Source organism: Takifugu rubripes, chromosome 17, assembly GCF_901000725.2.
Source record: "Takifugu rubripes chromosome 17, fTakRub1.2, whole genome shotgun sequence".
NCBI lineage: Eukaryota > Metazoa > Chordata > Actinopteri > Tetraodontiformes > Tetraodontidae > Takifugu > Takifugu rubripes.
The window spans coordinates 4,314,919-4,342,304 of record NC_042301.1 but is presented as its reverse complement, the minus strand read 5'-3'; the positions used below and the strand labels follow the sequence as shown (position 1 = coordinate 4,342,304).

At 44.4% G+C, this 27,386-nt stretch overlaps 1 protein-coding gene across 5 annotated transcripts; it reads right to left on the bottom strand.

Moving 5' to 3' along the window:
• Positions 1-157: 157 nt before the first annotated feature.
• crebbpa (CREB binding protein a) lies at positions 158-27,352 on the bottom strand. 5 transcript variants are annotated; one of them, XM_029850683.1, is made up of 31 exons: positions 26,464-27,352; positions 21,287-22,008; positions 16,325-16,504; positions 15,863-16,127; positions 15,256-15,369; positions 14,638-14,898; positions 14,286-14,385; positions 13,717-13,854; positions 13,468-13,585; positions 13,199-13,370; positions 12,526-12,588; positions 12,291-12,412; positions 11,897-12,106; positions 11,325-11,621; positions 10,843-11,022; positions 10,341-10,494; positions 9,762-9,880; positions 9,435-9,674; positions 9,177-9,265; positions 8,427-8,507; positions 8,131-8,187; positions 7,725-7,802; positions 7,574-7,641; positions 7,313-7,463; positions 6,019-6,165; positions 5,818-5,931; positions 5,523-5,688; positions 4,927-5,094; positions 4,677-4,838; positions 4,293-4,574; positions 158-3,775 (listed from the first exon to the last, which is right to left on the bottom strand). In XM_029850683.1, the coding sequence occupies exons 1-31, from the start codon at positions 26,549-26,551 to the stop codon at positions 1,493-1,495; spliced, it is 7,389 nt and encodes a 2,462-aa protein (XP_029706543.1). In that variant the 5' UTR covers positions 26,552-27,352; the 3' UTR covers positions 158-1,492. The 5 variants fall into 5 exon arrangements, with proteins under 5 accessions (XP_029706543.1, XP_029706544.1, XP_029706546.1 ...); XM_029850684.1 differs by having other exon boundaries at positions 11,325-11,618; XM_029850686.1 differs by having other exon boundaries at positions 14,707-14,898.
• Between the last annotated feature and the right edge of the window lie 34 nt (positions 27,353-27,386).

Genomic DNA, 27,386 nt, shown 5'->3' with positions numbered 1-27,386 from the left:
CCACAGATTTCAGAGAAGTCGACCTTTCAATCGGTGCTTCTTGATTTTAACCCCACGAAGACAGTTAATCTTTCATTAAAACGATATATTTAGTTTTCCCGTCACTGGATTTCAGTGAGATAATTTTGGCACCCTGACACATAAAACAAACACAAAGTGATGCATCATTTAGTCAACAGAGTATTTGGGTTCTGTTGCACACTGTTTATTTAACAATATGGTATATAAGTAAGAAATGAGTCTTTTACCAGTTTAAACATTTTTCATGTTCTTATATTTATAGTACTTTACTTGTTTTACAATAGGAGAAAAAAGATAAATTCCCCAATTCAAGTTTTTTGAGAGGAATGAGGGTTAACATTTTGTTTTTCCTCAGGATGAATCTCAAATGTGCCTCAGGTCTAGATGGAAAACGGCACGCTCCATCTAAAGAGGAGCACATCCGAGATGTGGCCTATGGAGAAAATAAAAGGTGATCATTCCACCTCTTCGGAAGCGAATTACATTCGCTAAAACTTAAAATCGCAGTCTCGACGTCGTTGCGAGTAAAGCCGCGATTCATTTCTCTCGACGAATGCAACGCACCTCCGTACACCTCAGCTTGGGGGCTGGTCTCTTTCTCACGCTCTCTTTACACTTTACATCAGTTTCATGATAACAAAGGTAGGACAAATTCTTCTTAATGTCAAACCAACAAATTCTACACCAGCAAGACATTTTCCTAATTCCCGACACCTGATCTGAAGGATGCAGTCCACGCCGTTTCTAAAAACATCAGTCTCCGCTGCGGGACTTTGTGAGTGTGTTCATGTGCGTCTGCATACACATCTGTGTCTACACAACCTGCAACTGAGTGCTCTTCATACACACGAGAGGAGGGAAGCGGTCCCTGAATGCAATGCCTTGAAGTAATGACAATGCTAATTCACAATTGCCAGGAAAAAACAGCTTGAGTAAAGAGAACCTGGCCCAATTCCCAAATTATTTTACAGTTCCAAAAAACAAAACAAAAACAGCAACACTTTGTCAAAGGTACAAAATAAAATGATATGCAATAATATGCAATTGTACATTTTCTTTTAGAAAAAGAAAAAAGGAAGAACAAAAACGCATAAGGCATGAAACCATACCAAAAACAAACCTAAAATAAGTACTTAACAAATTTGGTCTGAACCAAAAATATATTCTTTGTCAATTTTATTTAAGGAGCAACCTGCAAATCCATCAGCATCTTAAGGTAGAGAGCACCCTTTAGTGGGTTTAGGAAACAATTACATTCCCTAGAAGTGTTGATTTTTTTTTTTGTTTTTTGAACCAAATTATCTTTTTCAAAACGATTGAAACACTTTACATGTCAGTACAAAACTGTTTTGAACCTTAGAAAGAATAAACGAAACCCTCTAAAGGGAAAAAGAGAGTCTCAGGGAAACTGAGGAAGAGGCGAACGGGTTGCTGGGAACAGAATTGTGTTCTTCGGTTCCCATCAGAAATGCTACAATTGCGCCACGAAACTTTCCAGAGTGTCTCCTGTAGTGTCCCCCACCATCCCCAAGTCACTGTTCAGCACCCCCCTGTTGGGTGTGTTAAGCTGTGGTAGCATGGCACTTTGTTCAGGTGTCCCCAAGTGCCCCTGTTCAATGGACCCTGACAGCGTGCCCCCGAGTCCAGGGTGGGGGGATGCCGAGTGAGGTGGATGCGGGTGCTGTGGCGAGGGCTGGGCTTGATTTGAGACCTGCGGGGAGGGACTGGAATGTGGCCGCTGCTGCTGAGACTGCTGCTGAGAAGAAGGGCACGGCGACTGCACTGCTGCAGGGGAACGGACTTGATTGTTAAGGGCGCTGGCTAACGAAGGCTGTCCAGGAAGGTGGCCTCCGGTTTGAGACTGGCCTGCAAGCAGGTGGGTCTGGGGGCTCATTGGGCTGGGCTGGGCAGGAGAGCCCATCTGCTGCTTGAGGACAACCTGCTGCTGCTGTGGAAGTTGCTGCTGCTGCTGCTGCTGCTGCTGCTGAAGCATTCGCTGATGCAGTAAGTTCTGGGTGGAGTCCATCCCTAGGCCTGCTTGGGCCATCTGAGACATTGGTGGGAGCTGGCCCAGGCCTCCTCCAGCTGTTCCAGCACCTGCCTGCAAGGCTAACTGCTGCTGCTGCTGCTGCTGCTGCATGCGAAGCTGGGAGTATGTTGCTGCAGTCCCCTGTGCCTGAGGTGGGAACTGACCAGGGTGGCCCTGGGGCATCACTCCTTGCTGCTGCTGCTGCTGCTGCTGCTGCTGTCTTAAGAGCTGGCGACGGTACATCTCCTGCACCTGGGGTCCGGTGTTGTGCGCTGGGTTCATCAGCTGTGTTTGAGCCCCTAACGAAGCCATGCCCTGTGCAGAAGGCTGCTGGGGCTGCTGAGGCGGCATTCCTGGCCTCTGCACTGCCCCTGCCATAGTCATGGGTTGTATTGTCGGCATGCCGGGCTGCTGTTGCTGACCTCCAGGCTGCTGCGGTTGGTTGGCCTGATATTTGGCTGTACGCTGTTTGATGAATGCAGCCATTAACTGAGGATTTGATTTGAGGATGTTAAGGACTTGCTGTTGCTGCTGAGGTGAGCTGGGAGATTTGAGGGTGCGGAGGAGGTCCTGCAGGGCGTTGGGTGCAATAGTACCAGGCCTTTGGGGCGTCTGTGGCCTGGCACCGGGCTGCTGAGGAATTAACATCCTTGCGGGCTGCTGAGGTTGCTGGCCTGGGGTCATCATGGCTCGCTGCATGGTCATGGGTTGTTGTGGTGTTTGACCAGGAACAAGGCCCTGTGGATTCTGAACTGCCTGTATAGGCCCTGCAGCCCCTGGCCATTGTCCCGGGGTCATGCCAGGTTGCATGACTTGAGCCCCCCTTGGCCCCGGGACCATCTGCATGGATGGTTGTACTGGTCCGGGCATGCGCTGCTGTTGCTGTGGAGGGTTCATGGGAAGGCCATTCATGTTTGCCCGGTAGTTCTGCTGAGCCTGCGCCATCATTTCAATATGACGCGCCATCTTAACCGCGGCGAGGGGGGGCGGCTGCTGCTGTAGCTGCTGAGGGGCTTGGGGTGGCTGGGGGAGCGGGGACTGCTGTTGATGTAGAGGCGATGCCTGGGGTCCAGGCTTGCCCTGCGACACCGGTGCTTGAGGCTGGCCGTTGCGAGGCGCATTGGCGAAAGTAGGAGACATAACCCTTGCTGAATTTGGTGTCTGGGGCTGATTGGAGAGTGGCGGCTGCGGCGTCTGGGGAGTGTTTGGCTGCGTGTGAGACGTGGGAGTGCTGGGCGCGGCTGTGGCGGGTGGGGACGGCAGTGGCATGGTTCTGCCTTGCATGGTGGCCATTCGCCTCTTCATCAGCTGGGCTTGCTGAAGCCTGTGCTGCATCTGCTGCTGACGCAGCTTGTGCTTGATGTTGAGGCAGAACGGGACCGGGCATTTGTTCTCCTGACAGTGCTTTGCATGGTAACAGCATAACGCGATCAGCTGCTTGCATACAGGGCAGCCGCCATTGGTTTTGCGCTTGCAACCCTTGGTATGCTGCACCACTCGCTTCATCTTTTGGCAGGACGGCAGAGAGCAGTTGGCATTGCGGCACTGACACGCGTGCACGAGGGACTGGATGCAGCGCTGGATACTTAACCGCCGGCTCTCCTGTGGGCTCTTGGAGGCCTCACCACTCTGACTGTTGTTGTCATCATCCAGACCGAGGCCCCATTTCACCATTTGGTGCTCATGTCCCTTTGTGTTGTAACAGCTAATGCACAGATCAAAGTCCTGCAGAAAAAAGAGGGAACACATCACAATCATTGTTATGTGATGGCTCAACAGTTGTGACGTACTGAAGCAGCCTACAAAGTGGATCCACAACATTTCCCCCACCCCTGAGTACTGTCCAAGTGGATCCACAACATAATTTAGTTAAAATTAATTCACATTATTTGGTGACGTTCAAATTTAAATAACCTAGTTTCACCCAAATTCACTGTAATGTTTTCTACAATCTCACCAAATCATTTTAAAATTGAGAGAATTCTGCAAAAATGGCTGTTTTTCCTAATAGATGAATGTAATATGATGTGTCCAATCTCTTGAATCAAAGTTGGAACTTGACACACCAGCATTCATCTGTCAAATTCACTGTGTTGTGTAGAAAACCAAAATATGTGGGTCCAAAAAGTAAACCTAAGAAGCATCAATTTACTTTCCCCCAATGAGATTAATCTATTTCAATCACTAAAAATAAAAGTGAAAGGATAATACGGCAAAAAGTAATAATAAAAATACTAAGTACCTCACACACAGTGCAGTGCCACCGTGTCTCCACGTGGTGTTTGCACTCATTGCATGTATACACGAAGCGGTCCTGGCCCTGGTTGTGCAGCTCCACAAGCATGCACATGGTGCTCCACTTGCACCTTCTGAGCGAGCTGAACTCCCAATGTTTGTCCCTGGCGAGCGTCAGGAAGGCATCGCGGCCATCCATCAAGTCACAAGAGAGCAAAGGGTCAGGGTCAACAATGGGGGGCAGCGTATTGGCCATGGGTCCAGAGTGGAGGTGGATCACAAAGAACACCTACAACATAGAAGATTCCAGAAGCATTAACATCTACTCTGTATTTCATTTATCTTAAAAGACTCGTTTCAATTTCTCTGACAAACTGGAAAATGAGTTGACCTCTTTGTGCTTCTCCATGGTGGCGTAGAGCTTCTGGGATAGATCATTGGCTACATTCGGCATCCCAGGCTTCTTCTTATTGGCTCGGCTCAGGCTGCTCTTATTCTTATTGGTCTTCTTGTTGTTCTTCTTTTTTGCATTTTTGCTATCACCTTGTGCACCCTGCCCAACAATGACAGTCAAAGAAAAGAGCTCAGAAAAAGGTCACGTGCTGGTTACATGTTGTCGAGTCGTGAGACCAGGTCCACACCTCGGGAGTTTCAGAGGCAGCTGTATTCTCTTCCTTCTTCCGCTCCTCCTCTTCCTGTTCCAATTCCTTGATGCTCTCTTCCAACACATTGGGCCAGAAGTCACCCTCAAAGTACGGCAACTCATTAGCACTGGTAAGGCGATCTTCTGTTGCCTGTTTGAAGATGTCCTGGGGGGGGGGAGAAAAAACACAAATGCTGTGAGTTTCTGAGAGTTTATCGACTTTCCATAATTTGACAAATCTCTGTGCAATTATATGATTCATATGCCTTTGAGATGGAATTCTAGCAAATTAAACTTCCACATGCATTTGTGTTATTCTCTCCAAGTACCAAATTCTTATTTATAAGTCTACGCCAGTGTTTAGATGGGGCATGCAAATGTAAAAGATGCAGCTGACAACCCAACTGGAATCATCAGTTTTTAAAACAATAATATCCTTAATCACTTGTGAAAGGCAGCGGATGTGCCGCATCTTGTTAATCCAGCAATTATTAATTCGTTTACCTCTACTCTATGATTAAATGTATTAAGTCTAATTAAGAGAAACAAAATTCACTTGGCATGTCCCTCCCCCTGCACATTCTTTAATCCTACCTTATAGTCATGCAGAATTCTCTCAGCAAAAGCCTTGTCCAGCATCTTCCGGTACCACTCCTGCAGTCTCTTTGGCTTCGGGATCTTCTGTTCAGGGGGATGGCAGTGAAAGATATAGTCATCTCCTTCACTAGGTGGACATGCCCAGATGTGGCCTTGGGTATATCTGTGAGCAAACACGTCAAACAAAAGAGACAGAAAATGAAGAATGTCGTCTGCAGATCTCTGACAGAGAAGTGGGGGCCATTTCAAAGTCTACCCTGTTATAGACAATGGGCAGAATCAGCAGACATACCCGAGTTTCTTGACATATTCTAAGTATCCGATGAGGATCTCATGGTATACTGCAGTCCGTAGAATGCGAGGTCTAAAGAAGTGAATACTGTCAAGGTATGATATGTAGACCCGCCTGCACAGGTAGAGAGAGGGAGGGAAAGGTGATCAATCTTACCATTAAAAAAAAGGTAGAGGCAGCACAATATTTAATTGTACCTACCTAGTGTTGGGGAATGCGCACTCTGAACCATATTCCTGGACATGCATTCCAAAGAAGCACACGTCCACACCATCAATCTCCTCAAAGGCAAAAAGTGCTTTGGTTCTGTAGGGAAACGTCTCGGGCATTTCTCCAGTGTCCACAAACCTGATGTCACAAAAGTATATTGGAATGATTTCTCCTAATATGTGAATATGCAGCCATTTCGGCATTTAATTACATTACAACCAAATCTTGGGGTTGCGGCTGACTGGGATCAGCTACTCGGGGCACACAGTGACTGTAACTAACAAACCCATCTCGCTAAAGTGCAAGAGGGGTTTATGACAGTACGTTGTTTATGACCAGTGACTGCACTGTATTACAGGTCGGGGCCAAACAGATCCATAAAAAAACAAAGGAACAATAAAAAAAACAAAGATCAGTCAGATTACAGCCATAAATGCATCCACTGCCACTGAAGCTACATGAGAATGTGTGTAAACTTTATAAAGAACATCAGATTCACTCAAGTCATACATTTGTTTGTTGTTGCACTCAGATTCAGGTACATTACACCTTAATCTCAAATGCCCCAATTTAAAATTTTGGCATAACCTACACTTGGAGAAAAGTGATTCTAAAAAAAGCTTCTGTCCATTAAGATTCTAGTGCAATATTTTTACTTCGAAACTATCTTCGGATTTGATAGCTTCATCTTTGTTAATCTAAATTAGACCGAATAAACAAGCACTGTTGGGTATTTTATGGAAATGTTTTGGACAGATTGCCTGGTAATAAAAACAGCAGTTGATTGAACTGCTCATTTCCCAGATCTCAGTTTCATTACTCTTATGATTAACATCCTTAACTGATCAAAATTTCAGACTAAGAAAATAAAACAATCTAAATCCAAGTCAATAAAAAGCGGCCAGCCTTAAATTAAACAATGTGAAGATAAGGTCTTCCTGGAAATGCTCCTTCGCAGCAAAGGTGGAGAGTATTGCAACTTTGAACTTGTTTTATGCAACAGCTAACAACCCTCAAACCTTTTGAGAGGGTGAGTGCTGCAGTTTCCACTAATTAATCTGGGCATGAATCATTTTATTAAAGACAATGAAAAAAAGAAACAAAAACACGATAATTTGTCCCGTGTACTAATAAAACTAAAGAACAGACAATTTTAACGGCTTGCAACAGTGCTTCCCTCATGCTGTCCAAAGCCATTTTTACCACATTTAAGATTGACCTACAAATGCCACAAATTGACTTGAAACGTCCCTTGCAAATTCCTACTTTACAATAATGATCTTACCTGGCTTTCATGCCCGGTTTTACTTCAACCGTTTTATCAGAGCTCGCCACCACTCGCACAAACACCTCTCCAGCTTCTGGGTGGTTCTGTCTTTTCAAGTATTTATTTACGCGGTCTTCAATGTACATTCCTAGTCGTGTTGTCTGTAGCCCTAGATGACAAATTTAACAGGTGCAGGGTTCATTTAACTTGAAAGCAATATGGGTACAGGTACAGTGAGGGAGGTGACAATTGACAATTCAAGTGTGGAAGTCTACTGACGTTTTGCAGTGAACTTGTTTTCCTTCCGCGTTTTCCCACTTTTCTTTAAACAGCTCTTACAGATGAATCTAGGAAAGGAAGTCCAACTCAGTTTTGCTTCTGACACAAATTGTGAAAAACATACATTAATTAAAAGACCTTAATCACTTACCCAGATGGCCAGATGACCTCGTAGTGTAAGACGCAGATTTGGTGCATCTTCCGTCCACAATCTTTACATTCAACAAACCTGTTTAAAGGAAAATATTGCGTAAACAGTTCAATATTGTAGAGTAATTGTGTCAAACTTTGATTAGATATTTAACTCAAAAGTCCTGTAAAGGTTTCCTGAGTGTTTAAATGGTTTCTCACTTTTAACTCCGATGTTTAATACTGATGAAATTATTGAAGCATATGTGTTTTATATATGTGCTGCCTTTCTTTTTATTTTCTTGAAATGGGACTCGTGTGATCTAATGGCTACAGCGAAGGAAGCTGGTTCAATATGACATGAAAAATGATAGGAGGAGAAACTACTGGACAAATGACTGTGTTCAAGTACGTTTGCTTTTACTTACGGTTCAGGGTCGAGTACGTCATTCTTCTTGCGTTCAAACTGATCTTTTGAGATCATCCTAAAGCATCAACAAAAAATTGAAAGAGAAAGAAAAGGCACTAATGTTACATATACATTGACTCTGCCCCCCCCCAAACAAATGCAGCTAAATTATGAAAATCTTCATAAAATCACCTTTAAGTTCTGCCCCTGTATATAATAGTGTTTTTTGAAAGACTATTTTCTTGTAAGTACAACTCAATGCGTTTAATTAAAATGTAAGTTTAAAAAATTACGCCCTTTGGCATTATGACTTACGTTTGTGGCTGTGCAGGATCGTCTCCTAATGTCACACTATCTCCCTGGATCTCATTGAAGCACTTTTCACAGAAATGATACCTGTTAAAAAAAAGAGTTGGCACTTTCAACTTCAGCGCTCATCAGCAGAATATCATCTTCCTGTCGCTTCCATATAATTACTATCTTGTACATTTACATATTACACTCATGTTCCCATTAAGGGTATAAGACCCTCGTCTTGTCACCAAGTTGTGATCTATCAGTCCTGCTGCGTGTTTGTGTGGAAAAGGGGGGTGCAGTGTGCGCAGTTTAGTCACCAGGGGGCGCAAAGGACAACTTATAAAAAGTAATGAAGCGCAATTCTGTGGCTTTTACATGAAATGGGTTAAATGGGAACTAAAATGATCCAAAGATGGAAACATGACTGTTTTTACACTTAAATGACAATGATTAATGTTCTCCAACGCTCAGCTCTGATGAGTTTAGAATCGTTTTCAGAGTTTCTTCAATGATGCAATGCAGCTGTTAACAGTTTAAAAGTGCATTGAACTAGATGAAAGAAAAACTAAAGGTGACAACACAACATGAATAACAGCGGTCTTCTCCTAGAACTCTAGAAGAGATGACACATACTTGTATTGCACTACAGCTCAAAACATTCAAAATGCTATGTTTACTGCTTGCAACAATATCTTTTTTCCCCAACAATTTCCATTTTATAGTTATGAGAACAGGAGAGGCCAATAGTGCTGATACAGGGCTATTTACCTGTTTTGGTAGCTATAATATGTGCCTCCAGTGGGTATGGTGCAGAGCTGCTTGCCATAGCAACAGAGAGTTTGTGGAGAGAACTCATACTGCAGAGATACAGGTGGTAAAATGTCAGTAAAAATCATTACGTAGACGATTCAAAAAAGTCATCTTTAACATTCTGGACCTACAGTACCTCAACTGTATGTGTAATGCCATACGGACAAATATAAATCAGTACAACTTTTTAATCATGAATGTTTCCCAATATCTTACCTTCCTTCCACAGCAGTATCCCAGACCCTGCATCACAGGGTCGATTTCAGACTCGAACACCTCGGCGAGTTTGGAACAGTACTTGTAGACACGAGATGTCTTGCGATTGTACAACCAAGCATTGTTGAACATCAACCAGACATCATCTACGTACTGCCAGGGCTCTTGATACTGACTTGTATCGAGTTTGCGCTTTATTGTGGACAAGTCTATTGGATTCTTTACAATGTCAAAGTAGTCCTATAAGAACAAAGTGAAAAAAGGTGTTACTGACTAAGAAACTAATGAGCACTAACAACCTTGGTATTTAACAATAATTGTACAGACCGGTATCCCTAGAAGCAAGGGGTCTACTGGCTGTCGGAAGGGCAGTGACTCAGGGTCTTGTCTGTACAGAGACTCCAGCGTTGGCATTAGTGCCTGACGCAACTCCTCTGGCTTAAAGACTGAAAAATAAGGCAAGCGAAAGTAAAGAATAATAAAGATTAAAACCACTGAAACCAGGAACGAAGCACTCAGACCTCTACCAAGCAGCCAATTTCCTCATATATTGTGACGTACACCCAGAACTACTGGTAATACTCCAATTAATTGGAATACCTTCAATGAGTTTGTCTCCCACCATGTTTCACTTGTCTTGTATTCAACGGTTAGCCTATGTGAAAGTGTTGTTTGAAGGTACCCCAGATTTGGAATTGTTCTTAACCAGCAACTGTGCAATGCAATTGAATATTTTATTTGAATAGTTGATATTTATATTTGCTTATATTTTTATTGTGGGGCAAATACTACAGTTCGTAATAGCTAATCAGCTATGCTCCACTTCAAAGCTTTACTTTGATGTTTTACCCTGTCCTATTTAAAATAATTACACAATAGGGGTTTATCCCTTTAATATAAACTCACTTTTCCTTCTTGACTGAGAGGGAGATGAGGAAGTTGTGCCATTAGCTCCAGCGTCATCCTCTTCCTTCGGTTCTGGCTTTTTCTCCTCCACCTCCATAGACTCAGTCTTTTCTTCTGGCTCCTCCTTCTTTACCGACACCATGTCTTCTTCAGCCTGGAGATGAAACAACACAATTAAACTGGCCTTTTTTCGAACATTGTTGCACTTCCTTGATGTTTTCATTCAATGGATAGTCAAGTATTCAAACTGAACAACAGAACTGTAGACACTGTTGAGACCTAATCATCTAAACATGTCAAATTGCAGCCAATTCCTGTGTTATATGATTTGACATCCATTACACCAGCAAAAATTCACAGCTTAACCTGGACACAAAAACTGAAATATGGTAATATATCTTAAGCAAAATACACATTCAAGTGTGCCAAATATAAATGCTGGGAAGTGAAGATTATTTTATTAGTACAGAAATTAATTTTATAATTTATAGCTTCAAATTACCTCCATCTTGGGCTCAATTTTGCCGCATGCTGCCTCATACTCCTGTTGGTCATGGTTTGCGTCGGTTTTGACCTCCTGGGTTGGTAGGTCTGCTCCAACATGCTGAGTATGCAAGTCAGCACTGGATGCCGAGGCTGGTGTAGGGACCCGGTTTTCCAGGCTGGCTCCAGGCTGAGACAACTAAAAGCACAAATAGATGCAGAAAAGAATAAACATGGGAGGCACTGAGACCACTTTTGTTCATACGTGCATGCAAGGCAAAAGTCATGGGACAGACGGACAGCTCTCATATTGAATCAATCATTTCCTAATTTCAGGGATGCAACAATGCCACTGTCGGATGCTAAACAGGTGAAGATGAGGTTATCATGCAGAAAGGTGGATGTGGATGGAACGGGTTGGGACGCAACAGTCAGAGCAATGGGAGTTTGAAGGGGCTGGGGAGTCATAGTGGACGGCATGCGGAAGGATCTGAGTCTCACCGGCGTGGTAGGGGGCTGAGGCGGGGGTTGCATCTGTGCTGCTGTGGGGAGTTCCACCTGGGGTTGGGGCTGAGTGGGGCGGGGTGGGGTGGCACCTGGGGCGGGGGCAGGGAGGGTGGGGGTGGAGCTGCGGCTTGAGGGCTGGGGGTGCGGCAGGTTAGTGGCCCCCCCAACTGTAGGGGCAGAGGAGGCAGCAGCAGGAGGCGTGGATTGCAAAGGGGTTTGGGAAGAAACTAGCTGAGGGCCCAGTGAGGGGCCAAGTGCATTCATGGGTAGGTTAGCACTCTGCTGCTGCTGCTGGAGAGAAGGACGCACAGAACGCAGGCACACACGCAAATACACACAAACACACACACACACACAAACAAGACAAGCAAACACACAATAATGAGGTCAACCACGCATACTATTAAGAAAAGACCTCAGCCCAGGATGAAACAATTTGGGAGCAATTAGTGTCTAGTTTGATGAATGAATATAGTTTGAACTTAAGTCCCCCCCACTTATTTTAATCAAACAAACATTTCAGCAACAACAAAGGTATGGGATTATTAAACTGGTCAACCACCCACCTGAGTAACAGCAGCTTGAGCAGGCGATTGGCCCATGCCAGATCCCACAGTGACATTCATAGTCGCTGCCGCATTAACTGCAGCTCCAGTCGGGAACTGGCTCTGTGCAAGAAACTGTCCCTGGCTGTTTGTCTGACCTACCATGTTACCGGCCCCATGTCCGGCCATCATGCCCTGGGCTTGGGGCATCCTGGATGGGGACATGCCCAGCTAAAAGAAAAGAACAAAATATTTACTATTACAACATAGTATGAAGGGTACACCATAGCCATTTAGGGTCTTCTTCGTTGCCACTTAAACCTAATTAAATTGTAACATGATAAAGGGCTGCAAGTATAATGCAGCAATTTCACTGTCTAATACAATGCATTTGCTTTTTTTCTCTCATCCTTACTGCTGGGACGGCACTCAGGTTCATTTGCTGTGGGTGGTTCATAGGCGAAGCAGCTCGGGCTCCCATTGGTGCCTGAGAGATCTGGGCATTGGGGAGAGCCATGTGGTTGAACTGGTTCATTCCTAGACAGAATGAGGGGCCCATAATATTTAGTCAGGGACAGAGGTATCTTTCTGTGCATTGAAAAACTCAACTTCTTCAACAAAATGTACTAAAGTCTATATTTCACATGTACCTTGTGAAACTTGCATGCGATTCATGATTTGATTTGGCATGTTGGGCAAAGGAACAGGTCCATCTATTGGCAAAAAGGCAAGTTAAACCATTTCATGCACTTCTGTTGGTTGTTTAGCAACCATCTCACAATAGCAAGCACATAGTGAGATCTTGCTATTTCAATGGTGTCAGACTTTCACAGTTATTTTTGGTTACAAGTCTGTGACATTAGCACAATTCCACAATTGTTATCTTTCCTCTGAAACAACCCTAAATGCATAGAGCATCCTTATTATCAACAGAGCATCTGTTTATTTTATTACTTGGCTCCTATATCCCCCTTTTGGGGTCACGGGAGGGTGCTGGACCCTGTTCCACCTCCATATGGGTGAAGGTACACCGAGATTACAGGTACACAGGTAAGCATTTGGGGGTTCAGTACTGTGTTCAAAGTCACCTCAGCAGTGCTCTGAAGGTGTCCTGGCACCTCGTACTACTACTGTTTTTTTTTCCGCACACTGGGGCTTGAACCAAGAATCGTCCACTACTCAGCCTAGCCCCCCTAGGAGCCTGAGCAAATGCCACCCAGTAATTCTCTTTAATAAATGAAATGTAAAGCAGATACTCTGCCTATTGATTAAAAAGGCTTGAAAACCCAAATTTGATTGCCATTAACTCAGAATTGTACTTACTCTGTGGCCTTGCGCCAAAGGCATTAGGTTGGGGAAGGCTGGGCTGTTGTGTACCCTGAACAGCCAAAGGTGCTTGGTTCATTATCTGCTTCTGTAGCCTGGAGCGCCTCTTCTCCTCCAGTTCCTTTTGGATCTTATAGATTTTCTCAGCCAGAAAATGATAGTATTCATCCTGGAGAAAGCAAAAACAATACTCATTTATTATTTATGAGATTCCAATTAAATTAAGATTAAGTAAATAAAACATTTTTGGATATTGTCTGACATACACGACTGTTAGCCGACTCGTACATGTCCCCTTCCACCTTCCTGGCATACGCTACAAGGTTCTCCATCCTTCTGTCCTTCAAAGCTGCCGGATCTGGGGTTGGGAATATGGCTTGTACCCTGCCACAGAAATGCAATTCTCAACACAAAAACTGAAACAAGGTTTAGGGTTTTAAAATAACATAACATGTTCACAACAGGAATAGAAACTAAAAATTGTCACGTGTAAATTCTCCAACAGGGGTACATACAGTTTATGCACAAGGTGACTTCGCAGGTCCTGAGTGACGTGCTCGTGCCACGCTTTCCTGGTGCCTGTGGCTGACATGGGTGCTGCAGTGGGCAGGTTGCCCATCGAGCCCACAGCTGAACCGTCTGACAGCAGCTGACTGCAGGAAGAACAGGGAAGGTTCAGATGTTCCGATCTTAACCTGAGTCCAAGTTACCTCAACCAAGGTTTGGTGTTGGGAAACATTCCACTTCAGGCTTAAAAGGCTTTCAAACCAAGCAAAGCAACTTTTTTGAGGGTCGAGTTAATAGACTCCACCAGCATAGCGAAAGAGAGGTAGACGCCATAAGTTCTACTGTCAATGAATTGAAAGAATTGTTTAAATTCCAATATTTCCATGACGGCTGTCAAAAATTAAGGCATCAAAGAAAGACGGCAGCTACCCTGTGAGTAAGCTGATGGATCAATTTACCTGTCACCAAATTATTCTCTGTTGAATATTTGAGTGTCTGCTAATAGAAAACAAATGTTCTGAAATATTTTAAGGAAAAAGTATTTTGGATTGAGTTGTAATTTTTGGCATAGACTGACCTGTTAGTGTTGAGTGCATTGGGAACAGAATCTGTGTGCAGGTTTGTCTGGTCTGAAGTGGTCACACCCATTGCTGTGCCTCCAAGAGCCATCTGGTTACCTATAAATATAAAGAGTTGTGAGCCAACAGCATTGCCTCATTTTTTAAATGTAAAAATTAATCTTATAAAACTCCAATGTTTTTTTACAGGTAGGTCTATTCATATTTAAACGTAAACTTTCAGTGTTTTTGTTGGCATTGAACCTATTATAGTGTTACAAGTTGTTTTTTTAACAAAACAAAATTGTATTTTTTAAATAGTTTTTCAGAAAATGTTCACGGATCGGACCAAGAATTTGCCCGTGGCTTTACCAAGTGCATTGATGGGCCTCATTTGCTGTTGAAGCTGCTGCTGTTGCTGAGCTTGTGAATTTTGTGCACCTGCTTGCTGTCCTGGGCCCTGCTGGCTCTGCCCGGTTGTCTGGCTGCTGTACGGCAGCCCAAGTGCCGCGTAGGCTCTCTGCATGGAGGAGGGGTCTATAGGAGTTGAGGTATTAATGGTGGGACTTGGCTGGCCCACACCAACTGAAGAAATGGAGTTCTGGAGGCCTGCATTAGGGGAGCCCAGCTTTGCTGTGAAGAGAAAGAGAGAAAATAAATACCGTCATTCTGTCAAGAATTAAGCCTGGTAGTAAAGTTTGTTTTGGCAGAGGTGATGTACATAATTGGCTCCTCTCACCGTAATAATTGTCAATACTTCCTATATCAGAGTAAAACAATAAAGTATTCTGTTTTTCAGTTATTAAGCTAAACTGGAGAACAAAGCTCCCCAAACATCTTCCATCAGCTGCTATAATTTAAATAAAAATCCTCACTGGTATGGGAAAGACCTTTAATGGTTAACCTCTGCGCTACAGCATCATCATAAAACATCACACACAAAGATTTTTCTTAAGGAGGGACTCTGATTAAATACACTACCATACTTACGTTGCTGAGTACGTTTGTCACTGGCATTCTTCAGCGGCAGGCAGACGGGACAGTCATGTCGTGTACAATTTTTCCAGTGAGAAATGATCTGTCTGGATGACGCACAATGAGCCACTGCAGGGGAAACAGTCAAAGATGCCAACGAGGTTAAAATGATGCTCACGATTATCCTAAATGACCATATTTTGGTTTTGATCTGCGTCATTTCTGTTCTGTTTAATATCAAATAATGTCAAAAATCTTTTTCTTCTGCATTTCATGTGGATGCAGCATCACTGCTGCAAGACGCAGCAGGTAAGATTTTCTCTCAGGTGACTGTCAACTTGATGTAAGACCAAATGAGATTTAAGGACATTTTGCTTCTAAAACATGTGTCCTTCCAGACTAGTGAGAAGAAGCTCCAAATTTAGGTTATACTTTAAAAAGGCTCCATCATTGTTGTTAGAGTATGGCTGCGTTACATCAATAAAGTTCACTATTTACTTCTAAACCTTTGATGGAGCCCAAAGCTCAAGTATCACCTTTAAGAGCAATCAAAAGAAGCAGATAACAGCCCAAAAAAGCTGTGGACTCAACTCCTAATCTGGTTTCAACTTCTGCAACTCACCCTGGCAGGACTTGCCAGCCTGGCAGTGGGTCATGTGGTTGAGGACGTTCTTCATTGTGCGGCAGTGAGGAAGAGCGCACGCCCTCACCTCGCCGTTCGCCTGCTCCCGGCGCTGGCACTTGTGTGCATGAAGCAGCAGGACCAGCTGCTGCTGGATCAATTTGCGTTTCTCTGGGTCAGCTGTGGGGCCCGCCGATGTCACCGCCACACTGCCGCTGCCAGCCATTGGGAGCATGGGCGCTTGCTGTTGAGGCTGCTGGAGCTGCTGATTGATTGTAATGCAAAGAAATGTTAAATGAAGTAATAATGTTAACTTTCCAAGTCACTTCCTGTGAGATTTCATTAAAACAATTGTACAAAACACTCACAATATCAAGGTTAAACAGGTGCAGTGCTTAAAAAATGACTCAGAAAACACCATTTAGCAACTAAAAATGTTTTATCACAATAACAAGGAATTACCATGTTTGGCACGTTAGTGACAGCAGCACCTTTCAGCTCATTGTGGAAAGGTGGCAAACTGTTTGCAAGGGTAACCTTGTTCTGTAGCTGCTGCTGTTGGTTGAGCTGCTGGCCAGGCCCGGTAGCACCCTGTCCATAGGGTTGGGCCCCAAATGGACCCCCATTGCTGCTCAGACCCATCTAGATGGATAAAAGAAAAAAAGCAAGTTGTATTTCCCCCCTCTAGAACTATACTTCAAGGATATCTCTGTATAAAAGAAAATTTCGTAAAGCAAATAAGTGATCGTGGCCATTTCCAAAACTGTTATCAACTACAGTGGGACCTCTACTTACGAAATTAATTGGTTCCAGATGTTGTTTCGTAACCTGAAAATTATGTAAGTAGAGACGCGTTTTCGAAGGCCCCAAAAATTCGGACATAATTTTTTTAATAAAATCATAAAAATGCATCAAAACATGTAACAAATACATGTTACAATTAGATTACCGCACAATAAATGTAGGAATTCAGTGCAAGGCTTCTCCAGGAAGAAAATGAACTTTATTACAGGCTAATCGTACATTAGCCGTCATTACTAACAATGAACGTTAACACTTGTAGTAACACCGCCATCTAATAGACAAACATACGAACACCCACAATGAATAAAAGTTACCATATTTTCGACTATAAGGCGCACCTATAACACTGAGATTTTCTCAAAAATCGACGGTGCGCCTTATAATATGGTGCGAGTTCCAAAATCTGCTGTGCGCCTTTGGTGGGTGCACTACGGTAAACGCTCTGCCAATCGATTAGCGGCACACCTACGCGTAAGGATCCCCTAAAATGGCGCCGGTCAAGCGAGACGCATATGAATGAGGCTTACTTTAAACTGCAGGCCATCGAATATGCGGCTGAAAAATGGCAATCGAGCAATCTTAGTGTTTTCGCTTTATGAGGCGGCGGCATCTCTCCATACGTGCGAGGACAACTGTTGCGCAGCGGCTGCCCGCGGATTACCAGGAGAGGGCGGCCATCTTCCCTAACCCTAACCCTAACCAGGAGAGGGTGGCCATCTCCCCTAACCCTAACCCTAACCAGGAGAGGGTGGCCATCTCCCCTAACCCTAACCCTAACCAGGAGAGGGTGGCCATCTTCCCTAACCCTAACCAGGAGAGGGTGGCCATCTTCCCTAACCCTAACCAGGAGAGGGTGGCCATCTTCCCTAACCCTAACCAGGAGAGGGTGGCCATCTTCCCTAACCCTAACTAGAGGTAAGATCTTAAGACCGAGCCCGAGCCCGAGCCCGAGCCCGAGTCCGTGCCCGACCCAACCCGAAATTCGGGTCGGGCTTAAAATGCGTAAAATGTCAATCATTACGTTCGGGTCGGGTCGGGTCGGGCCGGGCTTCTCTCTCGCTGACTTTTTTTTAATAAATATTTGTTTATAAAAATATACACTAAAACGTTGAAACAAAACTATAGAAATAACAATTTCATATATCTTTTACCATTTATTTGATTTGCGTTATTCTATTTAAAGCCTAGTGGGCTGCAGTATTTCTCCGCGTAATTAAGCGAGTGCGCATCAAGATTTCTCTTTCACTCTCTTTGTCTGGCCTCTTATTCTGTGTTCCATTCATTTATCATGATCGTAAAAATATGTAGATTATTTTAACCTTAAAAGATCTTGCGTTTTTTCTGCCCAAAATACTATGGGATAAATTTAAATTTCGGGTTTGCTTCGGGCTCGGGCCTGCAAATCAAGTAAATTGGTCGGGCTTGGGCTGGGTCGGGCTTTAATGCCCGCGGGCCTGGGTCGGGTCGGGCTGGATTTTTTAGGCCCGATCTTACCTCTAACCCTAACCAGGAGAGGGTGGCCATCTTCCCTAACCCTAACCAGGAGAGGGTGGCCATCTTCCCTAACCCTAACCCTAACCAGGAGAGGGTGGCCATCGTCCCTAACCCTAACCAGGAGAGGGTGGCCATCATCCCTAACCCTAACCAGGAGAGGGCGGCCATCTTCCGCACCTACTGCCGCGACAAGATAACCGCGCCCAGCCACATCACCAACATGATGTTGGTGATGAGATCCCTCTGATGATGAGATCCCTCTGACTTTTGACATCCCTTTGACCCACAAAGTGGAGAAAAAGGGACCAGCACGGTGGCGATACGCACAACGGGGCACGAGAAGTCGTCGTTCACCGTGGTTCTCGGCTGCCACGGAAACGGACAGAGCGCTGGATGACGGAAGGCGAACACTCCTTCACAAAGACTATGAGGCAGCGGCGTGCAGGTTATGCCACCATATGCGGGTGGATTGTAGACGCATGGGCTATGATACTGTCTTCATGCATTGTAAGAGCTTTCACAAAATGAAGCGGAACCGGTCGGTGAGTCCGATTCAGATGATTAAGAAGAGGAATTCGGGATGTTGGACATTGAAATAGCGCAGCTGTTTAATTCAGATACAGAAGATGAAAACTTTGATGGTTTTGTGGCGGAAGAATGAATATTTTGTTCAATAAATGTGTCGAAACTCACTGTTTTACTTCCGTTGTCATTTTTTACTGTCATGTTTCAGCATGCGCCTAATAATATGGTGCTCTTTATGTATGTTTTAAATACAGCAATAGCACCCATAACTGAGAGTGCGCCTTTTAATACAGTGCACCTTATGGTCATGAAAATACGGTAAACAAAGGCGACGCTGGGATACACACAAACTTGTACAGATTGACGTCCCTCATAGCCAATGGGATGACAGGGAAATGCTAGGCGTTAGCCAATGGCAGAGCAGCTACAAGCATGTTTACGTTCGCTAAACTCCGCGAGCTGCGAGTAGCAGCGGCAGCGTATTTTTGCCTTTCGTATCATGAAATTTCTTTCATAACAAGAAGAAATATTTTCCCGTTGAGACCTTTCGTAACCTGCAAATTCCGCATGTAGAGTCGTTCGTAAGTAGAGGTTCCACTGTACTGTTTGATACGACAGCCCAAAGGTGGACATATATCATACTGGTTCTAAATGGTGGCAAATAGCACTGAAATTATTTTTTAGCAAGTTCTCTTTAACCTTTTAAAGCCCAGCAGTGTGCAGCAGCATCAACTAAGGCTGCAGATTGTTCAGATAGGAAATGAACCCCTGTCTTTAAGTACCACAGTCATCAGCCCGCCGGTATAATGACCTAGCCAAGAGAGGAGATAGAAGCCACCAACATAAAGGCAAGAAAGCTCTTCTCAATGCATGGGGAGGGAAGGAGTCCACCCCAGATAGAAGCCAGGATCTACTACACCAGGATCCAAGATGCCGGCTTGCAAAGAAGCCCCTGAGACAATCCAGAATCAAGCAGCTAAAGTGAACATGCAACATCAAAACCAAGTGGCCGGCATCTGTACCAAGTCTGGACTGGAAACTCCAAAGTCACACTTCCAAAGGTGCTGGAGAATCACTGTGCCAAGATCCTGTGAGACTAACTGATACAGGTGAACCAGCCAGACCCTGTAGTGGTGGACAAAGTGGTCCCAGCAGTTCCCTGGAACATCCTATTAGATCTCTGTCTAGAAGAGTGCGGTGCTATGAACAGCTAAGATCCCACAGAGGACCCTGAAGGTCCCAGGCCTCTGATAGAGGACCCAGATATTTATAAAAAACTAATCCGAGGGCCAAAAATTAAAACTGGCATACAAGGTGGAGCAGTCAACACCATGCAAAGAAAACTGCCAGAGGAGAGACCAGAGATAAGGAAGTAATAACTCCTTCTAATAACTCCTGTAAATTCAAGTAAAGCCTTGAATTTACAGAAGTTAGGGTTGTGAAATTTTTCAAACCATGTCTCACTCTTAATCTTACATTTTGTAAGCAAAATAACTCAAGTTCCAAATGGATTTTAATGAAATTTTCAGGAATGCTGGTAATTGGCCATGGAAGAGATGATTGGATTTTGATGAGGTTCTGGATTCTGGGCCAACTTTGACCTTTGATTTCCCAAAGATTAAGGCTGTGATTTCTGAGAATATGTCATTTCTATGGCAACCACATAGTGCAGAGTTAAGGCACATTCTTAATATAGTCTTAAGTGCATTTTGTGGGCATGTAAATCTGGGATAGACCCTAGTGACAGTATATTCAAGTCCTTGTAAATATTCTCTCTAGTTACAATGAGTTATAATCCAAGTCTGTGACATGCTTCACACAAAGGTCAACTTGCTAGTGTCGCTCCTTCATCCACATAAGTGCTGGGAGACTAGAGGGCCAGATCAGGCTGTCTCCCCTTAGGCTCTTGACTGTGTTCCAACACAGCCGATAAGAAGACCCAGCTGAGCTGACCAGTCACTGGCAGCCTTTCAACATAGCTGAGAAGGCTGAAAGCACAGGGTTTCACACAGACAAACACACTAACTCTTCAGTTCCCTTCACCACAACATACTGTGAACCTCTGCAGGCCAGGCTTCCCCGCACAAGGGCCAGGCTGAGCTTTTCAGCCGAGCGAGCATCCCCTTCACCACCGCACTTGCACAGTAGCGGTCATTTTAAACGTTTAAAAGTATGGCTGCAACTAACGACCGTTTGTTATGACGGGGTAAGGACTGGGTGAGGGTGGGCTTTTGTTGGAGAGTAGACGTCTGACTTGTTTCCCCCCCAGAAAGCCTTCAATTGTTATTTTACTCCATCTATTTGTGGATAATTAGCACAGGAAATGAATGAATTTGCCACAAATAGCTGGGTCATACATATGCCGACTGGTTGCTGCCACACAAGTTAAGCCTTGCAAAGTCTACTTTCTTTCACCACAAGAGGAAAATCCAAATCAAATGTTGGCACAAATATCATTTTGGAATATACCAACAACAAAGCAGTGTTTCATTTAACAGGTACATGTGGAAATGTCAGGAGGCCACGGTGGACGCATTCTTTAATATTTCTGTAAGCCATAATGTTAGTCTTGTCAGCAGTGACAGGAAAAATGTCACCCACCTTGTTGAGACTTCCTGCCTGCTGGGCACCATTGAGATTGGTGTGAGCCCCCATCTGCTGCCCTCCCTGGGTAAGTGTTTCTGCCAATGCACTGGCTGCTCCTCCCGCTCCTGCTGCAGCTGCCTGCATTGACGCTCCCTGGTACTGCATGACCCCCACCCCAGCCGCTCGTACTCTCCCAGCATCGGCTCCAAGACCACCGTTCATCATCTGCCCAGGTTGAGGTTGCCCGCCCTGCGGGAGGAGCCCGCCGTGGCTCGGTCCATTATTAATCATTGTCTGATTAAATCCCGCTGAGTTCAAACCCATCGCTGCAGTATTACCGTTGGTGTTCTGTCCAGCAACTCCACTTGGTGTTCCTGCTTTCTGAGCCTGGGGTGAATGGTGGTTGTTGGGGGAGCCTTGGCCAAGGGGGCTCTTACCCAGCGGTGTACCCAGCTGCGGCCCCATACTACCTGCTTGGGAGTTGGCTGAGTTCAGTCCTGTGCTCGCAATACTGGAGCTGTTACCCCCTCGAAGGAGCTCCGAGAGCTGCTTGTGCTTAGCAGCTGCATCGGGAACGCCGCTGCCGCCGCCGCCGAGGCCTGTCGGAGTTCCTCCTGGACCGGATGCTGCTCCTCCGTTTGATGGCATTCCACTCATCAAGCTCAGATCGCCTCCGTTCGGGATCAATTCATCCGGAAGATCGTTCTCCAAATCATCCCAGGTAAGTGACCCCAGATCTAAAACAAAAAGGAGAAAACCAGTTTGTCCTGTTTATGTTTTAATGACTCACATCTCTCTTCCAAAGTTTTCATACATAGAAAAATCTATTGCAACTACAAACTGATTCCACCTCTGTTCCACTGGTGGCAGGTGCATACTCCCAAAGTATGGAAGACTTTGCTCCATGCCATTCAACGTGACCTTTTAAAAAAAGATTTTGCACATAGTACCTCTCTTACGGACATTATTTTTTCTGTAATGTTACTTTTTTTACAAGCTGCAATTGCTGTAACATCTTAATAAATCTCAACAGCTTTGAAACGGTGCCAGTTATGTGTGGCAAAAGAAAGGGAGCCTTTGGTTAAAAGGAAAGGGAAGAAAAAGTCCTTCTGAGGGGTTTAAACCTGCGACATGTGAAAGGAAAATTAGTATGTGTGAAAGAATGAACAGATAGCGCTACAGACCGCATTCCGCTGAGTAAAATGATCAGTAAATACATCGAAAGTTACGTGAACGCGGAGGAAGTTTTCTCCATCAGCTTACAGTTTTTAACCAAATTTTATGTTTTAGTTAACGAACTGTTATCTAGAATCACAAATCCTCTAATATAAGAACCAGTTTATCCGTGCGTCCATCTTTCAGCTGCTTATATAATAGGATATAGCCGATAATATTAATGCATTATGGTCTGTTCTGAACAAGGCAACGTCACATCAAATTGTTGTTTATTGTTGTCCAAGTAAACGTCTTCTCTGTAGCAACTTATTAGCTGAATGCTAACATCGGCTGATGTTTTCCCCTCGATGCACGTGACCGTGAGAGCGAAGTGTTTCAACTCCCTGGAGGATTGAGAAGACGGTAAAGACGGCAGTTTGTTTGATCGCTCCTAAACAGATGAGAAGAGTAATAGAGGCTGAACATCTTTTAAATGTGCGCCTGTACACACTGACAATGTGCACACCCTCTGTTTTAACTTTCAAAAGAAAATCAAGACCATTAAGATCAAACAGGGATTGAGTTATAACACATGACGTAGTCCCACTTTAGAGAATATCCAGTCCAACGTCCTGTTGACAGTGAAGACAGATGTTGCTGTCAAATGTAATGTTGCAGGTGTGCGTCTACACTGTGTCAATGCACGTGCACGTATGATCCGTGTGACCTGGAGCCACTTTGCCTTGTTACAATCAGATGTGGAATGCACTAGAATTGGTTTAAAGTTCAAAAAAAGCTAATTGTCTAATCATAGGAATTTTTGCCATAATCAAGCGGTGCTAATATGAGCTTTGTATAAAAGCGAGGAAACTTCACGACAGTTTGGAAATATTCCTAAACTTTGCTAACGCATCTAACTATGCTACCAGACACATATGCACAATATTATGCAGACAGCTACGGTTTATTGGATGTAAAGGAAAATCCAAAATGCAAACATACAGGACACAAATTTGGCATTTTAAAAGCAGCTTCTTAAGGTTACTTTCTCACTAAGAGCGTCTGCTAAGTCTTTATCATAAATGTATCCACAGGCTACTCATATAGAGGTGAATTTCAAGTTCAGTGAATGTTGAATGCCCCTTTTTTGTACATTAACATTGGCAGCGCTGTCAAAAGATGTGACACAATTTCCCTTGTGTCATATTTTATGTTGCAGACTTGTGCTAAAACAAACAAGGCTTCTATCAATCGACATTCATCAAGTAAAAATTTATTTAAAAAAAGGGCTCAGGGTCTGAAAGCATTCCGACTGCACTGTCTAAATGAGGTAGAGTACAGCAGAGGTAACTGAGCCTGGCCTTTAATGGAGGCCCTGCCGACTTCCCTGGATAAATGCAATTTTCCAGATGCTGCCTGAGCTGGTTTAAGGAGGCGCACCTTCCAACCTGGCTCTACTTTAATTTCTGAATGGGAGTATGCACTAGTTAACAAGCTCATACTATGTCTTCATTTTTAGAATTAAGTATTCCATCTATCCATATTAAATTAGAATGCCTGGACAAACTGGGTTTATCAACAGTTCCATCACCTCCTACTAATAAACACGGCTGCATAACATCAAAAATACTGAAATCTACCATTGGCCCTCGCACACGCGCACATTAATTGCCATTCGAGCTAAGTCATAAGCAGCTAAATTAACCAGTCTTTGCATCCTGAGTGCGTCCTTTAAAAATAAGAATATGGTTTTCCATGATAATTTAGCCCCACTGAAGCAGGCTTGCTGCCTTCTGTTCATGAGAACAAGATGACCACCTCTAAAATGTGGGGGCTCCAGTCAAAACGTACAGCGAGCTAAGGAGCTCCTGCAGCAAAAGCTTACGGTAGTTTGATTGACAGGTAGAAAGTTTCCCCTCTATTTAACCTGTAAATTTAGGATTTACATTAATATGGTGGGTGTAATTAGAATTAGGAGCCCAAAGTTTGATGCGAGCTAATTAATTTTAAATGGTCATTTTGTAAAGTGTGCATTTATGCTCCATCAATAGTCTAGTTCCTCAGCGTCTACAGCAAATATTCAGCCACTACGCTCCAAGATTGCGCATGCATGATTTCACTGGTCTCAACGCCACATCACTGGCGGAGCGTCGTGTTTCCATGACGACAGAGAGGAAAAATGATGCATTTCTTTTTATTTGACTCCCCAGTGACAAAGGTTACCAACGGGCACGCTCTCAAGTACATGTGTTACTGGCTGCGCTGGTCATTTCCTCGTCTGCTTCAGTTTGAACGGCGTGTCGCTGCTCTGGAGACGCCAGCACGCAGCAGCACGCAGCAGCACGCAGCAGCACGATTCTGGCAGCGGTGCGGACGGACCCTCCTAAACTGTATTGGCTTCACCCGTGGCAAATACGTCGAGCCTTTGGCTTCAACTTGTTGCGTACTGCAGGCCGTCATCAGAGCAGAGAGGCTTTCACGCAACACACGGACCGCCCGGAAGTCCGCTGTCGCGTTCACACTGACTCACCTCTCTGGGACCAAAAGGTCAACTGGGTCGACCTGAGCCCGCCAACAGCACCTAAAGCGTCGGTACTTTCACCACCCCAGTGATTGAAGGTAGGAGAAAGTTAATCTGGAGTAAAAGTGTTTAACTTTGGAATCTAGATTCAAAAGTAAAGACTGATGTAAAATTAAAAGGGCAAGAATAGGGAGGTGTTTATTTCCTCCCCCGAGGGAGGTGGTTACGGGACAGTTGGCATTTGTTTGTCTGTTTATTAGCCAAATAACTTGTTATTAGTGTTCACCATTTTGCACTTTATTACACTTTGTAAAAACATGCAAAAGAAAAAGGAACCTATTAACAAGAGGATTTAGATGGAGATAGTAAGTGAAGCAGGGGAAAATTACAATATATCAGTGATTTGGGATGAACAGAGAGGAAAGGGAGTAAAAATGCATGTTTCAAAACATGCACGTAAAGAGGAAAAGAGGCCCACAAGATGAAGACCCCCCCCCCCCCCCACCACGGAGTCAATAGATGTCAGCCCAGGAGGAGGCTTATAATTCTAGAATAGTGGTGAAAAGAAATGGCGCAAAAGTACTAAAAGACACGCCAGAGATTTTTGGAGACGTTACGCGGAGAGAAGGACAAATTGATGAAGAGATATCAGAAGACTGGCGTCAGACCAAAACACCGAGGATGCTCAGAGGGAGGAAAGGCAACAGAAACTTGCTCTTCCACCATGCCGTGCCTGCAGACCTATAAAGAAACGCCCGGCACGCATCCCGAACTGTCTCCACGGCAGAAGTTGTTTTCTATCCGGTAAATCCCACAACGCTGTGACAACCAGCAAACTGGAAGATACATTCCAACTCCGGTGCTGTTGTCCAGCCACAGAATTGTCTTCTTTTTTTTTTTTTTACTTCTCTATGCATCTTAAATTCCCAGTTCTTCCACGAAAGTCTGGGACACGACTGGGAAATGGAAGCGCAACTTCATCCCTGCTGTCGGTGACTTGGCAACTTCATAAGATGGACTATTGCTAAAATATTAACCAATATTCTGCTTGGTCCCTCCATATATATCACACAAAATCACCCTATTTCCAAGTTAAGTCTTGCATTTGCAACTTACAGGCGAATTAAACACTAAAATTTGCTAAGATTTGAGCAAATCTTATCTAATGTTGTACCCAAACCCACAGAGTGATCACTTAACACTGACTGATCGAACAGTTTACTGCACAGCATGTGAGCATTTAAGCGATCCAAGAGGTGGTATAAATCCAAAAATCCCAAATCCGTGAGGAATTATCTTAAAGTCATTGTATGCACATCTCTACATGTCAGCTATGAACATTTTGAAACGAACGCACAACTGGGAGGTTGTTTCTGATTAGATGAGAAACTACACAGAACTATGCATTCATTTCCCCCCTTGTCATTGTCTCAATTAAGGCCTGGTTTGTCCAGAATTTCGGGAAACCGGGAATGGTGATGTTTGGGTGTGCAGGCGGTGGAAGGAAGGCCCTTACCTGGTCCATCAGACGCTGACAGGGCAGGTGAATTCAGCTTCGGCCGCTTGGAACTGGGAGGTCCCATCTCCAGCAGATTCTCAGCCATAGTTGTCTCGTTTGGTCGGTTGCTTCAAGTTGATAGTTGAGATTACCTTTTGGCAAGGAAGTTGCGTTCTGTCAAGCCGATTTTTTTCATTTAGGACGTTAACAAGCGAGTTGCTCGTTAACTTCGGCTAAGCGGCTAACAGCTAGTTTAACTCTTAGCGATAGCTGCTCCTTGCTGCGAGTCTTTCAAAAGAGATGCAATAGCGCCCCGCTTCGCCACCGCCATTCACCCCATGATAATCCAACACCCAACACCCACATTATCATCGTTAAATAACCCAAAATAAAATATTCCCCATGTAAAAATCGAACCTCCGGGTGACAATCCAGTGAAGTCAGATGAACTGCTGCATTCCCAGGAAAGAACGTAATGTCTAGATGCGTGAAAAAATCATTTTGCGTGACGTCAAATGTATTCATGCAACCATCGCGAAAAGCTCCACAAAATGCACGATTGCATGAAAACGCTGTATTTTTGCGAATCACTCCGAAAGTCACGCTCCGGTCCCGGTAAACAATACTGCTCCCGATCGGCGACAGGGGCTGAATCGCCGCACTCTGAAGGGGAAATCACATATACGGAGCTTTTTTGCCCGACGACCGCTGATCCAATTCCAGCTTTTTCGCACAAAATGTCTCCGACGCGACGTTACGATGATGTTTTCGGGGGAAGGGCGGTGTCATATCGCGGAAAGGATGCTCGAATTCTGCGTTAAAACCAGAGTTGGATCGAAATCCTAATTCCGAGCCACGACAAGATGGCGGCTGTTGATTCCTTCGATACAAAAAAAGTTTTTTTTTTCTTTTCCAGATCAGCCGTGGGGGGGGAGGGGCAG

Excerpts from the sequence above, each read along its gene's own strand:
- crebbpa (XM_029850683.1), bottom strand. The coding sequence starts at position 26,551 with ATGGCTGAGAATCTGCTGGAGATGGGACCTCCCAGTTCCAAGCGGCCG. Across the intron at positions 9,675-9,761 it reads CCTTGCTTCTAGGGATACCG|GACTACTTTGACATTGTAAA; the intron begins GTCTGTACAATT and ends TTGTTCTTATAG. Across the intron at positions 9,266-9,434 it reads GATACTGCTGTGGAAGGAAG|TATGAGTTCTCTCCACAAAC; the intron begins GTAAGATATTGG and ends GTATCTCTGCAG.